The sequence below is a fragment of the Primulina tabacum genome, chromosome 9, assembly GCF_025594145.1.
Source record: "Primulina tabacum isolate GXHZ01 chromosome 9, ASM2559414v2, whole genome shotgun sequence".
NCBI lineage: Eukaryota > Viridiplantae > Streptophyta > Magnoliopsida > Lamiales > Gesneriaceae > Primulina > Primulina tabacum.
The window spans coordinates 39,295,695-39,321,684 of NC_134558.1; the positions used below are offsets into that span (position 1 = coordinate 39,295,695).

At 33.4% G+C, this 25,990-nt stretch overlaps 2 protein-coding genes and 1 pseudogene across 3 annotated transcripts; 2 read left to right on the forward strand and 1 right to left on the reverse strand.

The window, feature by feature from the left end:
• The first annotated feature begins 1,431 nt into the window (after nt 1–1,431).
• LOC142556065 (N-terminal acetyltransferase A complex auxiliary subunit NAA15-like) lies at nt 1,432–14,388 on the forward strand. 2 transcript variants are annotated; one of them, XM_075667286.1, is made up of 26 exons: nt 1,432–1,641; nt 2,930–3,008; nt 3,675–3,757; nt 3,864–4,013; nt 4,912–5,027; nt 5,554–5,659; nt 6,395–6,466; nt 6,548–6,663; nt 6,817–6,949; nt 7,336–7,413; nt 7,493–7,546; nt 7,618–7,688; nt 7,965–8,019; nt 8,110–8,205; nt 9,297–9,425; nt 9,534–9,616; nt 9,708–9,938; nt 10,139–10,271; nt 10,350–10,454; nt 10,664–10,795; nt 11,162–11,218; nt 11,366–11,463; nt 11,611–11,669; nt 11,749–11,860; nt 11,932–12,032; nt 13,666–14,388. In XM_075667286.1, the coding sequence occupies exons 1-26, from the start codon at nt 1,591–1,593 to the stop codon at nt 13,860–13,862; spliced, it is 2,697 nt and encodes an 898-aa protein (XP_075523401.1). In that variant the 5' UTR covers nt 1,432–1,590; the 3' UTR covers nt 13,863–14,388. The 2 variants fall into 2 exon arrangements, 1 of the variants encoding a protein (XP_075523401.1); XR_012822513.1 differs by lacking the exons at nt 11,749–11,860; nt 11,932–12,032; nt 13,666–14,388 and having other exon boundaries at nt 11,162–11,267.
• A 4,710-nt stretch (nt 14,389–19,098) lies between these two features.
• On the forward strand, nt 19,099–21,101 carry LOC142556068 (auxin-responsive protein IAA17-like). Its single transcript, XM_075667290.1, has 5 exons — nt 19,099–19,350; nt 19,693–19,871; nt 20,170–20,281; nt 20,376–20,437; nt 20,923–21,101. The coding sequence occupies exons 1-5, from the start codon at nt 19,145–19,147 to the stop codon at nt 20,958–20,960; spliced, it is 597 nt and encodes a 198-aa protein (XP_075523405.1). The 5' UTR covers nt 19,099–19,144; the 3' UTR covers nt 20,961–21,101.
• On the reverse strand, nt 20,921–24,692 carry LOC142556066 (D-glycerate 3-kinase, chloroplastic-like; annotated as a pseudogene).
• Nucleotides 24,693–25,990: the final 1,298 nt, after the last annotated feature.

Genomic DNA, 25,990 nt, shown 5'->3' on the forward strand with positions numbered 1-25,990 from the left:
ATTAATATACTGACAATCGATCTCTTCATTTTTGGTCAAAATTTTGCAAATCCACCCTCCGCTAATAACGAAAATTCATATAACATTAGTGAAATTCAAAGCCCCATTTTGGTGCAGATCACATACATACAAGATATTTTAAAAAATTACCAGCAAACATATCTCGATAATCAAGACCACGTACAACTATAAATACGGGCACACACCATTAAGAATAACCCAAAAATCGAAAAGAAAATCCCAATAAACTCAAAGATGAAGGGTTGCAGGATAGGAGTGATTCTGGTTCTAGCAGTGGCACTTATGACATTCTCTACGAATGCAGAAAAAACTAACGATCTTATTGATCTCTATAAGCGATATTTTCAGTGTTTGAATGATTGTATCTCACGATGCCATGGATTCCTTAAAATTTTTTGTGAAATAAAATTTCTCGCTAAGTGTAGGGAGATTTTACCCCCGGCTCTAGCGAGAGCGCTGCCGCCAATTCCTTCGATGCCACCCACGAACGTGGATGCAGTGGTGAAAGATTGAGGGAGAAAATATGCATGGTTTAAGCTAGAGTTAGATTTTATGTCATGAAAAGAAAATTAATAGAAAATACTTTGCTATTGATTGTGCTCTATTTTGAGTTTTAAGACTGGGTTTTATTATAATTTTGATGGATAATTTTGATTACGGTCAACATTAAAAATTGATGGATTAAACTAAAACAATGAAGTCGGGTATAAAGTGATTTTGATAAATATTTAACAAGTTTTTCATCTAAATAATTCGTATAGTAACTATTTTAGAACAAATATGTAGTTTTCATAACAATTTGCTTTGCAATGACTTACATTATAATTTATCATTAAAAATAATAAATGATTATATTCAATGTCCCTGTATCATTCTCATTTGATTTAATTTTTACAATAATAGAAGATAAAAAATAACTATATTTTCTTTATATATCAGTTTATCATATCTTTAAATGCACGAGTTATATAATGTCTAAAACTAGTATCCAAGATACCAAAAAAATTATAATAAATATACTATTTTATCTTTTTGATGAAACTAAAAATAACTATTCGGCAAATTGTGTGAGACGGTCTCACGATAAGATTGACCCGTCTTACAGATAAAGATTTGTGAAAACGTTTCACAAGAGAATTACTGAAACTACTCATATGTACTTTAACGATGGTTACAAATTATATTTCCTGAAAATATTTGATAGGTTTGAGACGACGGATTTCAAATAAATCATTTAAATTTTTTCACTTAATTGAACGATCATATGTTATATACTTTTTAATTTTAATAATAATTATGATATATGTCAAATTCATTTAAAACGAAATGACCATATTATTAAGACGACTGCTAATATGTCGCATTACAGGGTGCGAAATATTATACATGGGGCCTGGTGGAACATGAATTGACTAACTTACCCTTGCTCAGTCCTCTTTATCTGGCGTAGTATGGCAGCTCGGGAAACCCATTTCCTTGTATTTGTTTCTTGCGTTGGACTTCTGATACACTCTATCCCTATTCTGTAATTCGCTTCCTCCACGGTCAGCATTCGGTGTTGTTGCTGCGATGGGCGCTTCGCTTCCCCCAAAAGAGGCCAACCTCTTCAAACTCATTGTTGTATGTTTTTCTTCATTCTTGTTTTTTCTTTCAATCAGTAAGCCTCGGTGAATTTTCGTAATTAAATTCGAAATGATGTAATTCGTAGAAACCTAGGGTTGTGAGTATGTTATTGTTGATTTTATTGTTAAATTTTGATAGTAGGACTGTGCATTCTTCCATTTTGAGTTGATGCTACCAGTGTCGAAAGGTCCACCCTGGAAGATAGTCTTTTATTTAATATTAAGAACACTTTTCACAAGCTGTAGTGCCCCAGGATTAATCATCAACTAATTGAAATTTTAAAAGAAACTGCTGTTATAACGTTCGGACTCAAAGCCAACTACAATGATGAAACTATCATTACCAAAACTGGAGTTTATAGGACGTGTGTTTTGATTCTTAAACATTGTAATTTTTCTTCTTTTTCTTCTTCTTCTTATTTTTAAATTTAGAGTTTTGGTGTGTAACAAGTGCTTGTTGGTTCCTCAGACTTTTGGTGTGATTTTATAATGTAGCTATTATTTTTAGAATAATTCGTTCATGTTTGATTATATTTGAATTTACATTTTAATTGTTCCGATTTGAGAAAATGTTTTTGCCTCCGAAGTTAGAAAGTCGGTTTTCTTCTTCTTCTTCTAGGTGTGATAATGCATTCTTTTTTCTCCCTGTGAAGAACGATTTTTCAATTTGATTTTGTGGAGCATGCTATGTGTGTTGTTGGTTTAATTGTTTTGGCCGTGAACAGAAATCGAGAAAGGTGCTTGTATTGCTTTCTTATGCTGCATACTTGGAAATTGGAATACAGGAAGGATTGTGTTTTTATTATAGATTTCTGGCTGTTTGTGATGAGAACTTTCAACTTTCAGCAAATCTATGTTAGTACAATTTCCTGGAGAGAGAATATCAGTGATACTTAAATATATACGAGATAGAATTCCTGAGCATAGTGAAGTCTAAGATGGGATGTGAAATCACGAGTAGTATTTGTAGACTGTGTTGCTCCTTTGCTGTTATACTGAAGAATAATATGATATCAATTATTGTCACAAACTTCTCCACTTCATACAGAATTTTTGCATTTGAGTGCCAAGTAAAGTTGCATCCAGATGTTGTGTTTGTGAAACATGATCTTTTGGTGGAATGAATTTGCCAATAGCTATATCATATGCATCAATATCACTTGATTTTTGACTATGTGCTATCAAATCAACATTATTGAATGGCTGATAGTATCTTTCGCATAGGCTGATGCTCTATTCAATACCTTTAGCTTTACGATTTCAAACTTGATTGTAACATGATACAGAAATCGTATGAGACAAAGCAGTATAAAAAGGGTTTAAAGGCCGCTGATGCAATTCTAAAGAAGTTCCCTGATCATGGAGGTATGAGGAAATTTATCTGATACTATTTAGGAAAGTTGATTATTTCGTGGTTAATAGTAATAATCAAAACTGTCTCTTTATTTAAGTAATTGGACCGCTAGGAAGATTTGTTGTATCTTCGTTTGTTTCATACCCTGGAATTAAGATTTTGGACGTTCTTAGCCTGGAACTATCTTTTTTGATGAATTTAGTGAGAAAGTATTCTGAAGACTTTTGGCAGAATCATGATTGAGATGTAAATTGTCTCCTTCCGGTTCCATGCCTCTCTTGTATTTGAAATCAATTTTCTTCTTCTTTGATATATTTCTGGTTTCACCGTCAACTATTCTATATTTTTGGGGAAGTAGCAAGGCAAACCATTTCTGGTTGGCCTAATACTTCATCGACAATTTGGCAAATTTAAGAATGACTTTTTGGATTTGAGCAATCCAAGGGTGGGATATTTTTTCATGGCTCCTGTCACCACGTGCAGTTTTCTCATTGACAATCCACATAACGTAAACATTTGGCCTTGTGAAGTGAAATAGATGAAGTATTGGAAAGATAATTTGCTTCATCTTATGTGATCAAGCAGATGCCCATTCTTACATGGCCATGATGAATTTTCCCACTCTTGCAATTTATTTATTTTCTTTCATGATTCATTCTTGGTTTTTTTGGCTACAGAGACTCTGTCTATGAAAGGATTGACTTTGAATTGCATGGATCGCAAGTCAGAAGCTTATGAACTTGTTAGACTTGGATTGAAGGTTGATCTCAATCTTTTTCGTGGTTTAGGTTGAATTGACTTTTGCTTTATCTTATGCCCTCAGCTATAGGCTGACATCAATTCAAAGTCTTCTCTCGTTTGTGCAGAATGACCTCAAGAGTCATGTTTGCTGGCATGTTTATGGGCTTTTGTATCGGTCAGACAGAGAATACAAGGAGGCAATTAAGTGTTATCGCAATGCGCTTAAAATTGATCCAGATAATATTGAAATACTTCGGGATCTTTCTCTTTTACAGGTGCATAGTGTCATCCATGGCTCTCGAGAAATATTTTACTTTTAACAATAAAAGTCTTGTTTACTTTGCTTTGCTCATGAGGTATATATTCTTAATAATATATTGTCATATAATTAGTTTTCAGATTGTAGTTTTTATTTCCTCTCTCTCGCTTGATGCGTACGATTCTTATAAAATGTAACTTTAGCTGGTTGATATAAAGATGTTAATCATCGAAATTCAAAATTGAAGCAGGAATGCAAACAACTTAGATAATGATTAGTTACCTAAATATAGGTATCAGCTGTCAGCAACTTTACTCGATCTGAGGAGATAATGTGCACTAAGTTCTTCTTGTGCTACGCGACATTGCATTGAGCTGGGTCATGTTGGGTAATGCACAGAATGTCCTGTAATATTTTAAATATGGGAGGGCCTTTGTCAAGGACAAAGAGATGGACTCACATGACTTTGATGTATTCCTACAAAGGACTTAACTAAATATTGACACTCCTTACCTTATTGTTTGTATGTAGTCTCTAAGAACCCTAGATTTTGGTTGTTCAGGGTGGCTAAAGGCACCATCTAGATGCAGTTAACTATATTTTTAATTAATTCCATTGGAAAATTTTACATTGTATCCTCCATTTTTTATCCATTATTCAGTCGTTCTTGCGGTCCAGACAACTTCATTTACTCAACCTATCTGTACTAGTGCTTCATCATGTAATTCCCAAAACTCTTTCCAGATAGATCAACTCTCAAGGAACATGGGGAAAATTTGAGATGTCTTTGCTTCTGTTTATCTTGCAAACTGAAAAAAGAATATATCATCACCTTTCTGTTTTCATTGTCAAATTATCAATTTATATTACAGCAGACAAATAGTAATGTCTATGGTTCCATATTTGTTTTACAGGCTCAAATGCGTGACTTGTCAGGTTTTGTTGAGACGAGACAACAACTGCTCACTCTGAAGCCAAACCATCGAATGAATTGGATAGGATTTGCTGTTGCTCATCACCTGAACTTCAAGTACGTTTTAGTATTTTGTTTCTCTTCTGTTAATGTAATTTTTTTGGAATGCGTAAGAGAGGGATTTTTTAGCTTTCTTCGTGTAACACTGTTAAATCTACAGATCATTTTTCATTCCCCCGGCCTGAAATAAAAGGTAGATATGGTGAAATCAGTAGACTCTACGGATTTAATTGGACCGATCCAAAAAATCAGCATTAATAAAAATGAGAGTAAACGTTAATAAATTATAGCTCTGATATATTAACTTTGTTCTAAAAGGGAAAGTTATGTTGCACGATGAATGCTCTTTGAAACTATTTTATGCATGATTGATGATTAGAATTCACTAGTCAATGACAGATAAAATGTGCCGTCATTTTTGTGGTGATGGTTTGAATATGATGTTTAGTCATCATTAATTCATGTTCGTTTATATAATCTAATTTTGATAAGAACTACTGATTGATTAAAACTTGGTTGAAAGACTAGTTTATGGAGTTTGGATTCTTAGATTCATAATCTGCACTTATCTTTGATATACTAGTGGATCAAAGGCAGTTGATATTCTTGAAGCGTATGAAGGGACTCTTGAGGACGACTACCCTCCTCATAATGAACGTAGTGAGCACGGTGAAATGCTTTTATACAAGGTACCAGAGTTGGTTGATCTAGGACCCTAGCTAAGAGTTTGGCTCGTAGTTATTCTTATAATTGTCTGAAGTGTCTTCTGCTTTTTCTTACATCTTAATGGTTAAAGAATTTGTAGCATGTATTGTTGTTAGCCGTGACTTTGTTATGCTTCAGAGATAATATCATTGGATTACATACAAATGCAATTTCTACTACTGATTTTGAAATTTTGAGTTCCATAAATCCTGAAAACATTCTTCTTTATATGCTGATTTTTTTTGTTTCCTTTTGTTTCATTGGCATATGTGCTTGAAATTTAATCTCTTCATTGCTCTGTGTGTTACTAGCATCAAATCTTTCCATTTTCCTTTGTCTCAACATCAATATCACATATTGGCATAGACAACTGCTCTACACAAGCAAAACAGTTTAAAATTTTAAAATAATTTGGCAGAAATTTCTCTCTTATTGGTATTTGTACTCGTTATCGGAACATCATTATTCTAAAGATAATCTGGTTCTGGAGCTAGCGATGGATGATTTACTGAATTCCTTCTAGTGTATGTTCTTGGAATTTCTGAAAATAGAAATTTGATGATCTGTTGCTTTGATTGATATGGTTCTTCCTTTTTTATTACATTGCTTTGCAACAGCCTGTATGTTAATGGTATGCATATTGAGGATGATTCATTGGAAATGATTGTTACCTTGCATGCTTTTTTAGTTTTTACAATGAATCATATATTTATTTTCAGATATCTATACTGGAAGAATGCGGATTGATTCAGAGGGCTCTCGAGGAGTTGCTCAACAAAGAATCCAAAATTGTTAGTTATAGTAGTTGATTTAGTGCACTGATTTTCTAATTTCATGTTAAACTTCTCACCTCTTGTGATTTTGTGCTCTAGATTGATAAATTGTCGTGCAAGGAGCAGGAAGTTTCTCTGCTTGAAAAGCTTGGCCACTTTGATGAAGCAGAAAAAACTTACAGGATACTTCTTTCGATGAATCCTGACAATTACTGGTATCTAAAGTAAACTTTGTTTATCAGACACATCACACCAATCGGTTTTTGTTACATACGTGCTTTAAAAAGTTACCAAGTTTCATCATTTTCCGCATAATTCTCATACCGTGATTCACTTGAACAAGTAGATTTTATATTTTATATACTTAGGTACTACAAAGGCCTCCAGAGGTGTCTGCAATTATATTCAAAAAATGGGCAGTATTCTTCCGATGACATTGATCGCTTGGAGACCTTGTATGAATCACTCAGCAAGCAATACAGTAGGTCATCTGCTGTCAAGGTAGCAGACTTTTCTATCTTCTTCCATAATTTCATGTCCCCCAAATATTCACAAGCACGTTCTTATAGTCCCTAATATAGAAATCGCATTCAATTTCTTTCTTCATATCTGCCAATGTGCAATATTATCTCAATATAGAAATTGCATTCAATTTCTTTCTTCATATCTGCCAATGTGCAATATTATCTCATGCTTCGCTTTCCAGAACTGTTTAATTCGAATCATGTAAATAATCAGTGTATGGTTCTGTATTTTTCATGTTAGTTTCCAAATCTATAATCATTGCCCTCAGAGAAAGGAAGGCCAGAATCTCAGTGAAGCCTGTCTTCATCACTTTTTCGGGTTCTGCTTTAATAATTTCGTTTTTATTGAATATCCATCGACAGAGGATTCCGCTTGATTTTCTAAGTGCTGAAAAATTCCGTGTGGCAGCTGGAAATTATATTAGACCTTTACTGACCAAGGTACTGCCCTCAACTATTCATTTGAATGGCTAGTTGACAATTCTCAGAGATATTTTTCATCTATTGATGGCATATATAGGGTGTTCCTTCTCTCTTTTCCGATCTTTCTCCTCTGTATGATCACTCTGGAAAGGTTAGTTTGATTCTTTTATAGAATGATGGTTGAGTGGATAATGTTTAAAGACCTACCATACTATTGTGCAGGCAGATACTTTAGAGCAGTTAATTCTTGAGTTAGAGCACTCTATCAGAACTACTGGTGGATATCCAGGGAGGTAACTTTACCTGCTTTTGTGATTTGTCTTCTTTAAAGACTACCACCTACTTGTTTTTGTTGGTTCTCAAACTCCAGCATAACACTTGTTTTTTGATTAGTTAAAACGACTATGGGCTACTGCATACAGATATGGAATGCACATTTCTTGAATATAATTACTGATTTTGTTGTTCATCTAAATTGAATGGAGTGGACTGGATGTTAAGTTTTAAAAGATTTTGGATTCTTTCTTCATCTTTCATCTAAAAAAATTCTGCATCTGCCTTGTGTTCAGGGCGGACAAGGAGCCTCCATCGACTCTTATGTGGATCTTGTTTTATTTGGCTCAGGTTTGTTTTTCTTCCATTTCTTGTGACGTTTCTTCCTGGGGTTTGTTAAAGAAGATTTCTTTGTTATGCTAAGATACTTTCTTTATTCAGCATTACGATCGACTTGGTCAGTATGAAATTGCTCTCAGAAAAATTGACGAGGCCATAGAACACACTCCAACTGTTATTGATTTATACTCAGTGAAGGTAATCACATGTTCTGAGATATCTTGATTCTGAAACTGTTTAATTTATTGCTCTATGATGTTTGTTTTTTATGGTAACCTGCTTGAACTTTTTGTTTCCTTGTTAAAATTATATTTGGTGGATCACTTTGAAGAATCAGTTCCCCGACTTATTTGCATATTTGCATTTGAGTTGATGTGTATCTTGTCATACATTTTGTACTATCCAGATTTTGTTTTCAGAGTATTATGTCTCATGCAATTTTTCTTGATACAGTCATTATATTTCCTTTGAAGTAAGAGTTATCTACCAGACTTGGTGAAATCTCCATCACTCTTCCTGTTTCTAATTTTATTTTACTCTCGTGTGTGTAATTATTCACCGGAGTCTTGAGTTCATGGGTGTTGAGGGCTGTATGGAACTTCAAGTCGTACATCAAACAGACAACTGAAGTAATGTTTCTGATTTTTTTCTAGATATACGTTATTGAAGTAGAGATCCTGAAGCTGTATTAAAGTAAGATTCCTGTAATTGGACTCTTATATCTGGACCTAAGAAGCTTGCTAAAATAATGAGATTATTGCCAGTGCCATGATGATGCCTGCGTCGACATTGAGACACATTTTGAACCCAATTGGCTTTAAACCGCAACTTTTCTCTTATAGATGCTAAAAGGGTCATTGTAAATCAGTTCTTTATTTTGTTTACCCTTGCACATTGTGTGCTTTGAAGCCAGGACCTTAATCTTTGGCAAACAAATGTTCCCAATATATATATATACAGTTCTTTGGGCCAAACTCTGCAGAAATTGAAGAACATGATTCTTGGTTGCGCCGACTGTGCTATTTCATCCCTTTTAGTCTTTGCTCTTACACTTGTAACTGTTATTGTACGTTTTCCGGTGAATTTTTGTGTGCACTTGATTTGATTCTTTATGAATATCATAGTTGGATTCCGTATGTCTGTTGCATGCACACATCCATTAGCTGGTATAAATATATGTGCTCCTTGGCATATCCCAATGACCCTTAGATATAGACCTATAAATATATTTGTGACAGTGGTTCGGTTATATAATATTACTGTATCTATGCGATTCCTTTTTGTTTCAGAGCCACATATTAAAGCACTCAGGTGACCTGGCAGCAGCTGCTGCTTTGGCTGATGAGGCTAGATGTATGGATCTTGCTGATCGTTATGTCAATAGTAAATGCGTTAAGCGTATGCTGCAGGCTGATAAGGTTGAGTTTTGTTAAATTTTTCTTCTCCTTTAGACCTACCAAGGCCATAATTTGTTATTATAAGCAATTTTTCTTTGGTCATACCCTTATCTTAACATTCTATTCTAGGTAGTATTGGCAGAAAAGACGGCTGTTTTGTTCACAAAAGACGGAGAACAGCACAATAACCTTCATGACATGCAGTGCATGTGGTGGGCATATTTTCACTAGTTTCTAAATTAACTGATGCTTCCAAATCAAGAAACTTGTACCTAGGGCTATTATTCTTTCTTCAATTTTAAGGTATGAATTAGCGGCTGGAGAAAGTTATCTACGCCAAAGAGACCTTGGACGAGCTTTGAAGAAATTCTTGGCTGTGGAAAAGCATTATGCAGACATTATTGAGGACCAATTTGACTTCCATTCGTATTGCTTAAGAAAAATGACTCTTCGAACCTATGTAGAAATGCTGAAATTTCAGGACCGTCTTCATTCGCATTCCTATTTTCGGAAAGCTGCTGCTGGAGCCATCAAGTATGTGCTCTCTATTTCTCTTCTGAAATGATGAAATTTTTTTGGCACTTATTTTCTGCTCAATGTTGTTCATTATAAATTGGGACCACCATGGGCTGAAGTATTGCTTATGTCTCCTGCAAGCCCTGTAACAGAGTAAAGATTTTTAGTATCTTACTTTCAGATCCTTCATCCTTTTTGACATTTAAATCGATATGCAGATGCTATTTAAGGCTATATGATTCTCCTTCGAAGTCATCTGCAGAAGAAGATGAAGAGATGTCAAGGTTGCCTGCTTCACACAAAAAGAAATTGAGGCAAAAGCAGAGAAAAGCTGAAGCAAGAGCTAAGAAAGTAATTAACTTTGCAGACTTGCTTATGTGAAAGAAAGTAATCGAAACAGTTTGTCCATCATTGCTTGCATATGTGTAGGAAGCAGAAGTCAAGCAAGAATCAAATGTTACTGCTGTCTCAAAATCTGGTAAACGTAATATGAAACCAGTTGATATGGATCCCCACGGGGAGAAGTTATTGCAGGTACTCACCATATTTAGATGTAAACGTTGAAAGAGAAATAATATGGTTGAAAATTTGTTTAATGAGTTTCACTCCCTTCTCCGGCCAAGTTCATAAATTAGCCTAGTTCATCTTCTTATTTTGTCTTCTCTATTAATGAATACACATTAAGAAGATGCAATTGGCAAAAATGAAATGTCAATATTTTACTAAGTCATGTATACATGTAGGTTGAAGATCCTTTGATGGAAGCTACAAAATACTTGAAGCTACTTCAGAAGCACTCATCTGATTCCTTAGAAACACACTTGCTCTCGTTTGAAGTTAATGTGAGAAAGCAGAAAATCTTACTTGCATTACAGGTGAAGTATTCACTAGGAAACTCCTATAGATGCTTGCTTTTGTCCTCTCTTGCATTTTTCTATTTTGATCTCAGCTGAAAGTTTTAGTTGGTTTAGTATAGTTAGTCAATTACAGCAGTGATGTTCCATCTAGTTAGTCAATTATATCAGTGATGTTCCATCAATTTGTGTATGATTTTTATGTGTGCATATTGTACCAACAATAGTTATTCTTAAAAGCTCTGTCTCATGATGGACGATACTTTTTTGTAATCTCTTAGCCTTCATGGAATCTCACATTTGGCTGCTTCAATCAAAGGATTGTCCTTTTTCTCTTGTTTTTTTAATTTGTGGACGAAATGAAAATCACCTCTTTGTTTGCCACAGGCATTAAAACATATGCTGCGATTAGATGCTGATAGCTCAGAGACACATCGTTGCCTGGTATTCTGGTTGCTGATGGTTTATTCCTCACAACATCATGCATACATATGTATACGTTGCATATTCTTTAATTCACTTTTCATTGTAGTTTTTCATGGCACTATCTGCTGTTTGTTTGAACTTGGAGGTAAAGTTTGCATTTTGCAGATAAAGTTCTTTCATAAAGTGGGATCTCTCCCAGCACCAGTAACTGATACTGAAAAGCTCATATGGTGCGTTTTGGAGGCCGAACGCCCGTCATTTAGGTATTTTATTATTATTACTATTATTATTATTTTTACTTGGCCTCCATTTATTTGGGGAGTTCTTTCTAATTTCTGACTGTTATCTGTGCACTAACTTCCGGTTACACATGTTATTTGAGGTTGCCTTTCTTTCTTTTGCTTTTGTAGTCAGTTGCATGGAAAATCTCTCATTGACGCAAACAACCTCTTCCTTCAGGCGCATAAAGGTCTTTTACTGGCTTTATTTAGGTGTTCGTTGCTGCAATTTTTGTCCATTTTACTGGGGTTTTTTATTCTTGTTGCCAGATTCTTTGAGGCACAGAACTGCTGTGGCAGAAATGATGATTCTTATGGAGCCAAGCAAGAAGAGCGAGGCTGTTAACCTGATAGAAGAATCATCTAACAGCCTGGTTTCTTCGTACGTCACTTGATAAAAATTTAAATTTTCCATCTTCATACTCATCTTGAGCCTTATTTTTAACTTTTCAGAAACGGAGCTCTAGGGCCAGTGAGAAACTGGAGACTCAAGGACTGTATCGAAGTCCATGAGTTCCTACGGAGGATTTTAGACGACCATGATGCTGCATCAAGTAAGCCTTTGTTTCCTTGATAGTTATATTTTCTTTATCTTGATTATGATATTTGTAAATTTTCTGGCACCCTGTCGTGTAATTGTTGGATTGCATTACTGATTGCATCACCTGCCGGCGTCTAGCTTCTAGAGCCCTTGTACATTCAATATTCTTTTGGGTTGAATCATTTTAATCCCAACTTTTAATCTCTAAGTTATCTTCATCTATGTATTTTTGAATAGTGTATTTTCATCATTGTGTTTTTTACAACGTTAAAATAAACTCGTCTTGTTCATGCCAAAATTTTCTAGAATATCAACTGAATTAATTTTCCTTAATTTATTAGAGAATTTTGAAGCTTAACTTTTAATATTTTACATGACAAATTACATAGTTATAGATGTTTGAAATTTTTGAAAATGATTGAAATATAACTATATAAGTATATACTTTTATACGTACAATCAAAGATTTCTGTCAATATTAGTTATTTGAATAACAATTTATAAGGTGGTTTAAACCAAATCATTTTTTTTAGTCAAAAGATTAATTTTAAAACGTTTTGAATAGGAATATCTTGATAAATTTTTAATTTCTTATATCTTATGATTTTTTTTATCACTGTAATTACTCGTATTTAAAAATGAATATGTAATCTTCGGACTAATTAGTATCAGAAATAATTTTATTTTATTTTATTTTATTGTTTATGTTGTCATTTATTAATTCCAAGAAATAACAATGAATATGATTTAAAGTACATAAATTATTTTGTTTACATAACATTAAACATTCCCAAGAAATGCAATAAATTAGTTGGATTTTGTGTTTGAGGGATGAAATGGGACGTGGTAATAAAACACATGATTAAATTGATTGTGGTTGTGAAAACATTAGGATGAAAATTAAATGATTAAAAAACATATTGATATATTTCATTTTGAAACAGAAAATCGGAATTTTACTCCAATCTTCTGGTATTGTATAAGGCCAATTCATGTAACATTTTCTTAATGCTTTCGCAAAATCACTGTATTTTGTGGGGGGGGGGGCAGTAATCGATGACACAATCCTACAATCTGCTAGGCTACTTGCTCCAAATGTGGATATAGAAAATAGGAGCCGCAGTTCAAATCGACAAAAAACAAATTAAAATTTCTATTTATTCTGACGGGTGGTAATGATTTACAAACTCGAGTATAATATAGGCACAAAATCCTTTTTACTTTTTCCAAAAAAAAAAAAAGAAAGTTATTCAGACAAACGAACAGGTGGATCTCCCTTGCCTCCTCTTGCTTTTGGGTTGAAACTAGGCCAGTTCTCTGTGCTCAAGTTGGTAATGCCTCTCTAAATCGAGAACAAAGTTTTTGTTTATGTTTACCTTTCTTTCAGTTCCTTTTTCCTAATGCGTTTATTTTCTTAACATTCTTATGAAATTCAGTCGTATGGCAATCATTGTAAATTTTCCGTGATGTTTCACTAGCTGTGCATGCAGAAAACTGTTTTTGATTTCTAGTATATTGGTTATGTCTTGTGCCATACAAATTTGAGCAACTTGAAGCAACTAAAAGAACAGAAATCATCTTACATTTGTATCGAATGAACAAGATTCTTTTTATGCGGTGGGGTTTCATTTGTTACACTTTTGCAGGATGGAAGGTTCGATGCGCAGAGTATTTTCCATACTCAACGTATTTCGAGGGCATCCACAGCTTTGCTGTCCGAAATTCAGCTTCCCACCAAATCCACAAAACGCCTGAAAATGGTGGCATAAACAATTCAATTGCTGGTCCTAATACCTTCTCAGTTCCATCAAATGGAAACTTAGAGAAATTGCAGGCATTGTAAAATCTTGCCATTCACTAGACCAATCTAACATTTGCTTGCAGCGATTTATCTGGAAAGAAGTAGTTACACATTCCAACGATCAAACAAAGAATCCTAGTTGAGGATTAGGAGTGTAATGAGACGAAAGGAGAAAATACTGCCCTATGGGCATCACATTTCCTCCTCCACAGCAAATTTCATCCGATTCTGGTACATAAATGCTGCGAACATGTAAGCCTTTTGTGGTTAGGTTTTGTGGTTGCATCATTTATTATCTCGCTTTCTGCTCTGTTACTTGGTTGGGCTGAATCTATAAAAGAAAGAGGTTATCTTTGATGAAAGAAAGAGTTCCGGGAACTGAGATATCTCACCTCAGGAAATTTTTTTACACTAATCAATAGATCAGCCAACGTCAATAGCATGTTGTATTTTCTCATTATTCTGGCTGATTATTAGTATCATGTATAAATTTCTATTGATGTGGAATTTTGTTGGGGGGTATGAATAATAAGTATATTTGTTCTTGAAATATATCAAGGCTTTTGTTAGCCTAATTTTTACTGTTATTCCAACTTAGCATGCGATCTGCTGGTTAAGTATCATGTTTTGCTTGTTATCCTAAACTAACTCTTAGTTAGGAGCAGGCAATTTTTTCGATAATATTAAATCTTTATCATCCTAAAATAAATCATTTTTCCCCCTTGATCAAAATTGTTGTGTTCATATAACCTTGTTAGCCAGCCCAAGGCTAATGGATTTTAAGCATTTGCATGCCAATAAAAGTTGAGACTCGTCCACATTTCATGGCAATCGTGACCACTTTGTCTCGAGGGCTACTGTTTTTTTTAAAATATAGAACGAAGATGAGGATTTATTTAATATAACCTAACTAAACATCACATGTAGCCGTTGGCATTTGAACTTAAGACCACTAGAATTTTGGGATCTAACATTTGTTAATAGAGCGAGGGATCTTTGGCGAGGACTACTGCATTAGATAAGAAGGGACGGAATTTGTTATCTGTTGGTGGAACTGAGAGATGGATGAAGCAAAAGACGATGGGATTATCAATATTTTTCATAAAAAAATCCACATGCCCAAGTTTTTTTTTTTTTTTGGAGAAAAAAAGTTAACCTTTCTGACACCTCAAAATTCTGTTGGAGTCCCTTCATTTAGTTAATAACTGCGTCTCTTTCTGACCAAACATTGGATCCACTCTTTTTGAATGCCAGGCGTAGAAAATTCAACGCGATACTTTGTTTGAGATAAAGGCTACAATTAGATTTGTTGTTCACGTGAAGGTGGTACGAAGCCAACTTGAAAAATCTATCTGTCACGTGGATGCATTACAAGGTTGCATGTATGACCAAAAGTGTGTGTCAAATATGGTCACAACGTGAGTACATTAAAGATTTTCAGGGAAGGGGAACTCAATAGGGTTACAAAAATATCTTTATTTTTTTTAAAAAAAAATTATATATTCTTCGATCTTTTATAAAACGTCAAGTTGGTTTCGTAAAATGTTGGTTTTTAAAGTGAAATTAACTTGTAGGCATCAATGAGAAGCCCTTTAATACCCAACAAGAACATGAATAAACCACTTAACGAAAAGGTTAGATGAATTATGTATGACAAAATCTATATCATTTCATTTTACTTGACTGTAAAAATAGGTGAGATTCAAATGAGTCATGAAAGACCATAAATTATTATGTTATCTAAATATATTGATTTATCGTTTTATATCGTACATTATTCTTATTTCATCTCACATCCCACAAGACAAACGGCTAGATATGAATAATAGCTTCCAAACTCGAATAAATAAATATATACATATATAATCGTTCTATAATCACGATGAACTATACGCATCCTTCATGAATGATATTGTGAAAAATGCTGAATACTGGTTTATTATGCGCACAGTATTGATCACCGGCAAACTTGAAAATCTCATTATCATAACATGAATTTCTAGACATTAATAATTAAGTTCGTAAAGGAAAATTTCTCAGTCAATCCAGACATTATAATACACGTAGAAATTATTTTTCCTAGGACCACGTTATCCCTAGACGACCGGACACCTACGAAACAAGATAATTACATTTATAAATTATTTAAATTTTGTTGTACAATAATAATGTTTTCTGTCGGTATTCTTTAAATTATGTGAGCGTACGATATTTGAAAAAATTAAATTTATTTTCTCCGTTTAAATAATCATATATATTCTGAATGTTAAAATGTTTATATATATCTTAATTTTTTTAAAAATTATATTCGATTACCCTCTAATTACTGTGTGTAGTCCGCGAGTCTTATTAGAAAGTAAAAGATACAAATCAATTAATTGAACAATGTTATATACGATAATAAAATATTATGTATGTCATTACATGATGATTTTTCATTTTTCCTTTAATTTGAACAATGATTATTATACTTTAGAATTTAATTCTTTTCATAATTTATTGACTTTTTTTATAAAAAAAATTAAATTTTAAATACTAGAGCTTGTTGTAGCAACTCATGATATTCGACTCTATCTCGAATGTTAATTTGAAACCACGTAGAGTTGTATGTCTCTCTTCTCCATTATATTTAGTTTTGAAATTAAACCATACATGGAATAATTTATATTTTCAATTAGCTTGGTGATATATGTTATAACAAATCATATAATTAATTTTGAATTAATTTGATATTAAAATGAGTTACTCAATTTTAAAATTTCAGAGTTCAAAATTGAGTTTGAATAGATCCGTCATTGTCTGCGGTTGTTATTTTTCGGTGAGCACTAAATAAAATCTAGTGGTAACTTATTAACTTAAAAACTACGCTAGTCAGGTAAATCGTATTAGACAAATTCAATGAAATAGTCTTATCCAATAAAAATGTTAATAGATATATTTAAACTTATGACTATTGATCCGATTGTTACAACCAAGACAGACTTAGAACTACATTAAAAATAATTCTCGAGATCATAAAAGGTGCCACGATCTATGTTATTGTAATTATATGACAAAGTGAAGGATCATGCGGGTGAATCAAAGTTGTTCATTTCATGTGTTCGTCCGTGGATCACTGTTCAATGGTCAAACTAATTAATTAGTTTCAGGCAGGCGTGGGGGAGAAATCAAGCACAACTCGCTTTTCATGGTACTCAATATCATGAGTAGGTCTCTTGTGAGACGGTCTCACGAATCTTTATCTGTGAGACGGGTCAACCCTACCTATATTCACAATAAAAAGTAATATTCTTAGCATAAAATGTAATATTTTTTCATGAATGACCCAAATAAGATATCCGTCTCACAAAATACAACCCGTGAGACCGTCTCGCACAAGTTTTTGTCCAATATCATTTAAGGATCTTTTATTTAAAATATCAGCATTAAACATAATTTAGAATGCATGGCTTAATATATTATAATCTAAATTATATTTAGGTAGTGTTTCCCAAAAATATTTTTAAATTTTTTTGTAAATAAAATATTTGAAAATTATACATCGAAACTAGGGATGTAATCGAGTCGAGCCGAGTCGAGCCGAACTCTTGAATTTTTGAGCTTGGCTTGTTTATAATCGAGTCGAGCTCGAGCTTTATTTAACAAATATATTCATGGCTCACGAGCTTATTCAAACTTTTATCAAACCTAAACAAGTTCAATAAATATGAATTGTACATTTAAATGTTCATTAAATTCATTAAAAGATAAAATTATACATTTAGAAAAAAATATAATATTACTATTAAAATTTGTTAATTTATTATAATAAATAAATTTAAGAGATTTTTCTATATACTAACAAACATGTTCACGAGCTAACGAGCCGAATATTGTAGAGCTTGAACTTAGTTCGTTTATCTTAACGAGCCTCATTAAACGAGCTCAAACGAGCTTTTATCGAATCGAGCTTCGAATATCTCACGAGCGGTTTGGTTCATTTACATCCCTAATCGAAACTGTATAAGTTCTTGCAAACACAATCTATATATATATATATATATATATATCAGCATTAAATATTATTTTTTTTTCTCGTCAAAGTTTGAATTTTGATTTTTCTCGTTGCATGAAAAAATGATTATGATATTGTATCATGCCCGATGTTTTTAGTAACAAAAAAAAAAAATTATGTCAGTGGTGCAATATCATTAATCCCACAGATAACTTTTATTTTTCTTTTACTGATCGGAAAATAAAAATTGTTAGGGGGAAGCATGTTGACCCGATAATCTTGGAATGACGTTTGATAAGACTTTAACACCAATTGCATACACCCACGTGTCGTATGGTCCTAAAGAAAACATAATAATAATAATAATAATAACCCGACAAAGCAACAGCTTCACGTGGGTGTGTGTTTTCAGTGCTTTAGGAGTTGTACATCCGACATGTTGCCCCCCACTTGCTTTGCCTTCATCACACGGTTACCAACACCTACGGGATATTTCCACGTGGAAATTTATAAAATAAATGTATTCGAAAATTTTATTTAAAAAAAAAAAATTTAATTGATGAATGTTAGAAATAACAATACCCTTCCACACAATGTCTTTATTTAAAGAAAAGAAAATGAACTGATCAATACAATGAATTATTAAATTTTTTATTTTGAATTATAACTTTTTTTATGAACTCGATATGAAATTGCTCAAATTTTTCGTCCCAAAATGAGTATTGATTAGATATGAATCTGATACAAATTGTGTCGTCGATGTTTAACCGCTGATAATTATATATTTTATATGATGAATCATTCTACCATTATTACTATTAATTGTGTAGCTCTTGTAGAAAAATATCAACTTTTGAGCTTCTTTTGTGATAAATTGAATTTTATTTCAATATCAGTACTCATTTATTAGTAAAATTATTATATATCTTTATATTTTGGGAAGATTTTTATTTCAGAAATAATTTGGTTGGAGAAATAATTTTGTTATTTTCCAAAATAAAATTTTTGATATACTGATTGAAATATATACATTGTAAAATTTATTGTAGCATGATCAAGTATGAACACTGATCACCGATCAGGAGATCCAAAATGATTTCTGTAGCGTACGTAGACCGAAACCACGCAATAATGCACCCTCGAAATGACACGTGCTGTCTCTTCAGAAAGACAAATCGAAGCCGCTGTTCAATTACACGTGTCCGAAGATAAATGGTCCTTCCAAACGACATCGTTTACTTTTCCATTCTGCTCATATAAAAGTCGCTTGAACCCATCTCTCCTACGAATCAATTTCTAAAGCCCATCAATTTTGCAGGAGAAGGGGAAAATGTCGTTGGAAAGAGTAGCAGACTCGCCGGGAACCGAATATTCCGGCGGATTGAAAACGGATCTCACCCTGGGATTGCCCGGAGCTAGACCGGCGCAGGAGCCAAAGGCCGGCGAAAAGCGCGGGTTTTCCGAGACGGTGGATTTGAATGTTGGTTCCAATTTTGAAGACGAGGGTGTTGTCTCGCCAAAACTTCCTCCAGCTAAGTAAGTACCAAAATGTAAAATATACTAAGGATATTAGACACTATGAAAGTTATCGATGGTCGGGGTTATGTAAGGATGATTTTTCATTGAGGATGATTTTTCATTGTTCAAGGTGGCTAATTATTAATCATGCAGTTAATGATTCGATAGGCAAATTGATAGTTGTTGATTGTTTGAGGAAGAATTGAGCTAGCCACCTTACGTTTATTTGCAAAAGACTAAGCTTTGATATTTTATTACACAACGTTCCAATTGATGAGTGCAAGAGTTGGGTTGATAATGTAGAATCATATTACATCAGATGAAATACCAACTGATTGCATTTCTTTGGTATAATTTTAGATCTCAAGTTGTGGGATGGCCACCGGTGAGATCATATAGAAAGAGCGTGATGAAAAATTGCAAGTATGTGAAGGTGGCAGTGGATGGGACACCTTATTTAAGAAAGGTTGATCTTGAAGTTTATGCTAGCTATCAGGAGCTATTGGCTGCATTGGAAGACATGTTTACATGCTTAACAAGTAAGACCAATATTCATGTTTAGTACTCAGACTTCGAAACGTAGGCTAAAAATTGAGCTTTTCGGGATTGATGGATCCCGGATTTAATAAATGGAATTGTTGTCTAAATGTATTCCGTGGGATGAACCGAAAAATTTACTTTTAGAAAAAATTACATGGAATATGTTGAATCTTTTCATTTGAGGAGCCAATTGTTTCTCTGGCCAACATGGATATGCTTTTGATTTTGTTGATCTAATTCTTAGTTATGAGTTTTGACACTGATTTTTGGATTCCTATTTTCCTTACTCTTGATTAGGCACTGTTTTGAATGAGAGGAGGATCATGGATACTGAAAATGGGATAGAATATGTGCCTACTTATGAGGATAGAGATGGAGATTGGATGTTGATTGGAGATGTTCCTTGGAAGTAAGTTCCCAAAATTGTTTCTTTTTTGAGTTTTTGGTAATTAAGATTAATAATCTGTTGATCTAAATATTATTATTCTGTGGGTTTTGGTTAGAATGTTTGTTGAATCATGTAAGAAGCTGAGGTTAGTGAAAAGCTCAGAGGCCGCTGGATTAGGTATGTAAAACATCTTGCCTCGTTCGTGTGTATCTACTTGTGTATAATATCCTCAAAATTAAAGAACTACCATTCAAAAATCATATTTTTTGGGGAGAATTTGTCATGTTACTCGCTTCTTTAAGTAACAAACCATTTGCCAAGAGCCCTTTGACATGCCTTTCTCATTGAGGGGGAAAAAAGAAAAGAAAGACCGTGAAGGAAGGTGGTTAGTTTAAAGTCCCACCTCCAGAATTGTGTTTTAAAAAATTAATAATAATAGCCCAACCATTTTGGTCGTGTAGCAAACACCAGATACGATCGATAAAATGAAGCTAGATTTGGACATTTGGTGTACCAAACTTTAAACTAGTGCAGTTGTTTAAATGGTCATTTCTTTAATAAAGAAAAGAAATTCTTGTTTATTTTGTTTTAAAATATGCACTAGTTCACAATATTTATGTGAATTTTCGAATCTCATCATATAATTTTTGTTTTGGTTACAGACCCCAAAACTTCTTCAGAGGTCTCGAGCACAAGTTGAGATAAAGTCACCCTCCCTGGCCATTCTTTACATGTACAGAAAGGCCTTCTTATGCTGATTTGAGGAGTTACACCTGTAATAGGGTCGGGATTTTACTGATATATAAATATATGCAATAAATATTTAATGCCATTTAGTCAATATTTTTGCTCTTTATCATTTTGAAAATTTAGTATATAACCTCCACACATGAAAAGGATCGTATTTGCTGCGCGTACTTTTATTCCGTTTTTAGTATTACTGTTAATGTTCAATTTAAAAGTAACCATCGAACAGTCTAAATAATATCAGTTTACCAGTCGAAAAGAAATACTCTTATCATCAATGCAAGGATTTCGCTTTCTTCTTGTTTTCATTTCCACTTCACTATCAGCATAAGAAATCTGGACGACGTATCTGGTTTTATTGAATCGTCAGATCTTTTAAAAGATGGAAATATAGGCTATAATAATTATTACATTGAGCGGATACATGCATTAAATTTAAGAAATGGCCCTGTTCTTAAGCTTGATTAGTACTGAAGTCGATGAGTAAGAACAGGATTTCTGCCCACGTCGACTTCAAAAACCAGTAAATGCTCCGGATTTGCCCCATTCGGTCCATCGGAGTAAAGGATAGGGTGGTATGCTTTGTATGCAGGCAAATATCTTGAAACAAAATCCTGAACCTGTAATCACAAGACGGGGAAGATAAATTATTTATTTCCTTAGAAAAATTTGATTTACAGGTTCATCTGGAAAAATGGGTTCATTTTGGTTTTGTTGTTTCTGTTTATTCTATGGATGAAAAAATTTCATTGAGGAACAAATAAACCTGCATCTTTGTTAGGATCTAAGCTATTATGTGTTTATATTGTGAAGTGACAAACATATTTCTCTTTGCCCTACCTCGTCATCAGACATCCCTGGTTTTCCATAGTCCCTCATGGCAACTTCAGCCTGTGTATGCCACCATGATATAGCGTTCATTTAAGTATTGCGAGTTAGAAAATTTTCTAAAACCTTAAAAACGAGGATACATGCTCGACTAACCTGCAATCGCCAATGATATACACAGCCAGGGTCCTGAATCTTGATTACTATCCAGGAGTCTATGAACTTGTCCCATGAATCATGATAATCTTTCAAGTTATTATTAACTGTCTCCAGCTGAAATTTTAAGTTCAGGAGCAAATTCAAGTAATTGGTTCGACTAATGACATCTTAAATTTGAAAAAGAGATTCTATACTAATGCCAACATAAGATCTCAACCTGAAGATCGACTGCTTTCACGACTTCAGCAGGAAGGGGCTTAAAGCATCCAACCCTCAAACAAAACCACCTGTTGGCCAAGAAAGGTAATATAGTGATTCTGACAATGCAACGAAAGCAGTTTTACTTTGAGCCTTGTGGCAAACAACCCATTTTATAAAATTATTGACTTTACATATCTGATTTGTGATTTTTTCAAATTCAATACAATACTGGATAGCATGTTATTTTTTGGTTGTAATTTATTTCGATGTATGACAGCGGATATCAAATGGTTTTTCAAGCGATGTAAATTTAATCCATTACAAACTGCATATCTGACCTATCATGACCACTTACCGTTAGAGGCCCCTCCACCTCTGGCCATGTGGAAGGATCAGCTCTGTCACCTCGACCATTATATGCAGACTGCAAGAAACATATGAATTTTTTATCTTTTGACAGTCCATACATCAAGATCAGAAAGTCTTATGTTTTGCTTACCTTGTTATACCGAGGAAGCTTGATTTTTTTCCCTAAAAATGGACAACATTGATTTTATGTTGACCAATGAAAGTAAAAGATCAACACAAAAATTATACAAAATATAGGCTTGCAACAACTAACCTTCTTTTGTCAAACTGCCTATTGCTTTCAGCATCTCAACGGATAATGAAAGGTCGTGGCTTCCGGCGTTACCACGTAACTGTGGTAAAATAAGTTACAAATAAAACCTTCATCCGACATTTGCTATAGAAAAATTGTGATTTTCAGAAAGGATGGTTTGAACTACCTCAAGAAGTTCGTTTTCAGGATTGTTTTCCCTTAGTTTGGCCTGCAATGGTATAATGAAAGTTCTTTAAAAATAAAATTTACTTGATGCAACATAAGGATTTTAGCAGTGAAACCATACCTGCTCGTCTGCAGTCAGGTAAAAGTCATCTATAGATATAGTTGCAGATTTCCTGATATTCAAAGTGTTGGCTTTTTAGTATTGATTTGCGGGGTTCTATGAGTTATTTTTCAGTAAATATTAGCATCCTACCTTCCAGTAGTTCGGAAAAGATAATTCAGGGCATCGACTAGCGTAGTTTTCCCACACCCTTGTGGTGCATTGAAACCGATCTGCATCCAGATTCCAGAGTGATGATAAATAGGCAACACCATTAGCAATTTATCTAGAGATGCTACTCTTGCCCGCTTTTCCCCTTTTTTATTTTTGTACTTCTATATATTTTGTAATGAACCAAAAATCTCAAAAAAAAATTGGTTCCAACCCTTCTAGAAACATGTATATAAGATAAAATTAAATGTACCACTAGAGGAGGGATTTCGTCATCTTCTGTGAACATGGAACGATGGCGAGAAACTTCTCGCTCACACCACAAGAAGACTGGTACATAGTAATTGATATATCCGAATTTTCTGAGTCTCGGTAAGGTACACTTCATTTATCTTAAAAAATCTACACAGCTTCGATCCATAAAATGTCCACTTGTGTATGGATTCAGCCACCTTCTCTGGTTTTAGGCCTATTTCTTTTAAAATGGGACCCGAGCAAATAAATTCATAGAGTTCCTTCACAGAGGAAACTTCAGCTTGTGCTGAAGGAAAGGCATCCCGCAAAGGTTGTTGCAATCTTAAACTGCCTGAACAAGCACAGAAAATGAAAAATAGAGCAAGGCAACTAGACTCCAATAGGTTCTAAGAAAATGATATAAATCAGTATAAATACAAGAAATGGTCAAGAAAATTGATACAAACCATTAATATAAAGTTCATTTCACTGAAATTGCTTTTGTAATTTCAAGAGACGACACCAAAATATTTACCATTTTATAGTTTCAATTTCTTCATCATGGTTCACTTTGATGGATTTCTAACTGCATTTAGTAACGTACCAAGAACCATTAATATCTAGACACAGTTCTTGCATCTACTAATGTTTTCCATCAACCAGAGTTACTTACTACTCACAAAAAAAAAAAAACATTCGAAATACACCAACACTTGCTAAGGGCACGAGGATTTGCCATGTAAGAGATGCAATGAAAACCTCACTGCCTCTCATAGAGAAGAGCTCTCGCTATGGTTCTGAATCGAAGTCAATAATCCAAGTGCGTTTATTGTATCAAAGTGCAGGCACAACGACCATGTATGATTCTTGTCTGTACGTAAGTAAATTTTTCTTCTTTATAAGATTATTCATCATTCTAGAATCTAATCTGATACTTAAATCCTCATAACTTATCAAAACATATTCTGTCGGCGAAAGCGAGAAGAAACAATACACTAAAACAAATAACAGTGGAAAAAGAAAAAAAAGTCATCTCCATAAAATTTGAACGCATTCAGTAATTCCATTGATCTTGCGTATCCATCAAATTCAACTGAATGGAAAAAAGGAAAACCAAAAAAAAAACAAAAACCAAACACCCGTATCAAAACATTACCCGAGGATTTTTTGGAGATGGTCATCATCTGGGACGTTATCAAATCTGCTCACTTCTTGGTGTTTGCTAATAAATAGCGAAGCTGGCTAGGAATAATGCTATATGTTTTATAGATAATATTTGAAACTATTTAAATATTTAATCAGCATATCAAAAATTTGTTAACTTGAGGAGATTAACTTTAATTTATAATTTTATAAATATATATTAAACAAATCATTTACCAATTGAGAAATCTCAGTAATAAAAGTCATATAAATAGTCTAATATTATTTGGTATATATAGTGACAAATTAAGATGAGGCTCCAAGATTACGACATGCATGCATTTATGTATATTGACGTTTATGATTATTTAAGATGAATCCTTAAACTATTTGAAAGTAAGGGATTGACGATTAGATTATTTTGGTGCATTGGTTTGGTGGCTGCTGTCTAATAGACCAACGTATGTCTTTTGCAGTCGATAATTTTGATCCACCAATATCAAATATTGTGGGATTGACTTTCTATTACATGTTTTAATTTTCTAAGGAATATCAATTTAAGTATAAAAATGTTTTTACGGCTGAAAATGAGTTTAGACAACTATTTTGTGTTTAAAAAAATGTACAGTTAAAAATAATTAAAAAGATGTTTGAACCATTTTTCTACAAAAACTTTTAAAATACATATTTAAAACTATCCAAATTTTGATGAATTTAATAGATAAGGGAGCCTAAAAATAAATTATTCACGCTTTTCAGATGAAAGCCATGTAATGTTGCCATAAAACTATTCGCTAGAAAGAAACCGCAGCCTTCGAACACACTTAGCACGAGGAAAAATACTTCGTGTCGGTAGAAAGAAACCGCAGCCTTCCTCAAGTTTAAAATCCTTTTATAATATAATAATTATTTTTTAAAGCACTTCCACAAAATAACAAAATCGTGCAAGAAATCGATTCTCTCACTCTTTTTTTTTTTTTTTGTAAATACAATTACGACCATACATATCTATATATATAATATATTTTTAAACTTGAACACCTCGTGCTAAATAATTTTAATATATCAATATGATACCAAATTTTCTTTAGAGTTTGAGGTATTTTTTTTAAAAAAATAATATTTTCAAGTGTATTTGATGTCATTTTCTTACAAATATGGTTGACCGGTTTTATTTTACAAATTTTCGCTCATACTTTACCCTTCGTAATACTTGTTAGCAAACTCACGTTAATTTATTAGTAATTTTTGTATATATTTCTATTTTTTCGAATTTTCTCCTATTTATCTATGATTTATCTAAAAATTTAAACTAACTCACTAAATATTATCTAATCATCGTATCCTAAAATAATATATA

Coding starts and splice junctions, on each gene's coding strand:
- LOC142556065 (XM_075667286.1), top strand. CDS start 1,591: ATGGGCGCTTCGCTTCCCCCAAAAGAGGCCAACCTCTTCAAACTCATT. Junction 4,014..4,911: donor GGGATCTTTCTCTTTTACAG/GTGCATAGTGTC, acceptor TTTGTTTTACAG/GCTCAAATGCGTGACTTGTC. Junction 6,664..6,816: donor ATGAATCCTGACAATTACTG/GTATCTAAAGTA, acceptor TTATATACTTAG/GTACTACAAAGGCCTCCAGA.
- LOC142556068 (XM_075667290.1), top strand. CDS start 19,145: ATGTCGTTGGAAAGAGTAGCAGACTCGCCGGGAACCGAATATTCCGGC. Junction 19,872..20,169: donor CATGTTTACATGCTTAACAA/GTAAGACCAATA, acceptor ACTCTTGATTAG/GCACTGTTTTGAATGAGAGG. Junction 20,438..20,922: donor CTCAGAGGCCGCTGGATTAG/GTATGTAAAACA, acceptor TTTTGGTTACAG/ACCCCAAAACTTCTTCAGAG.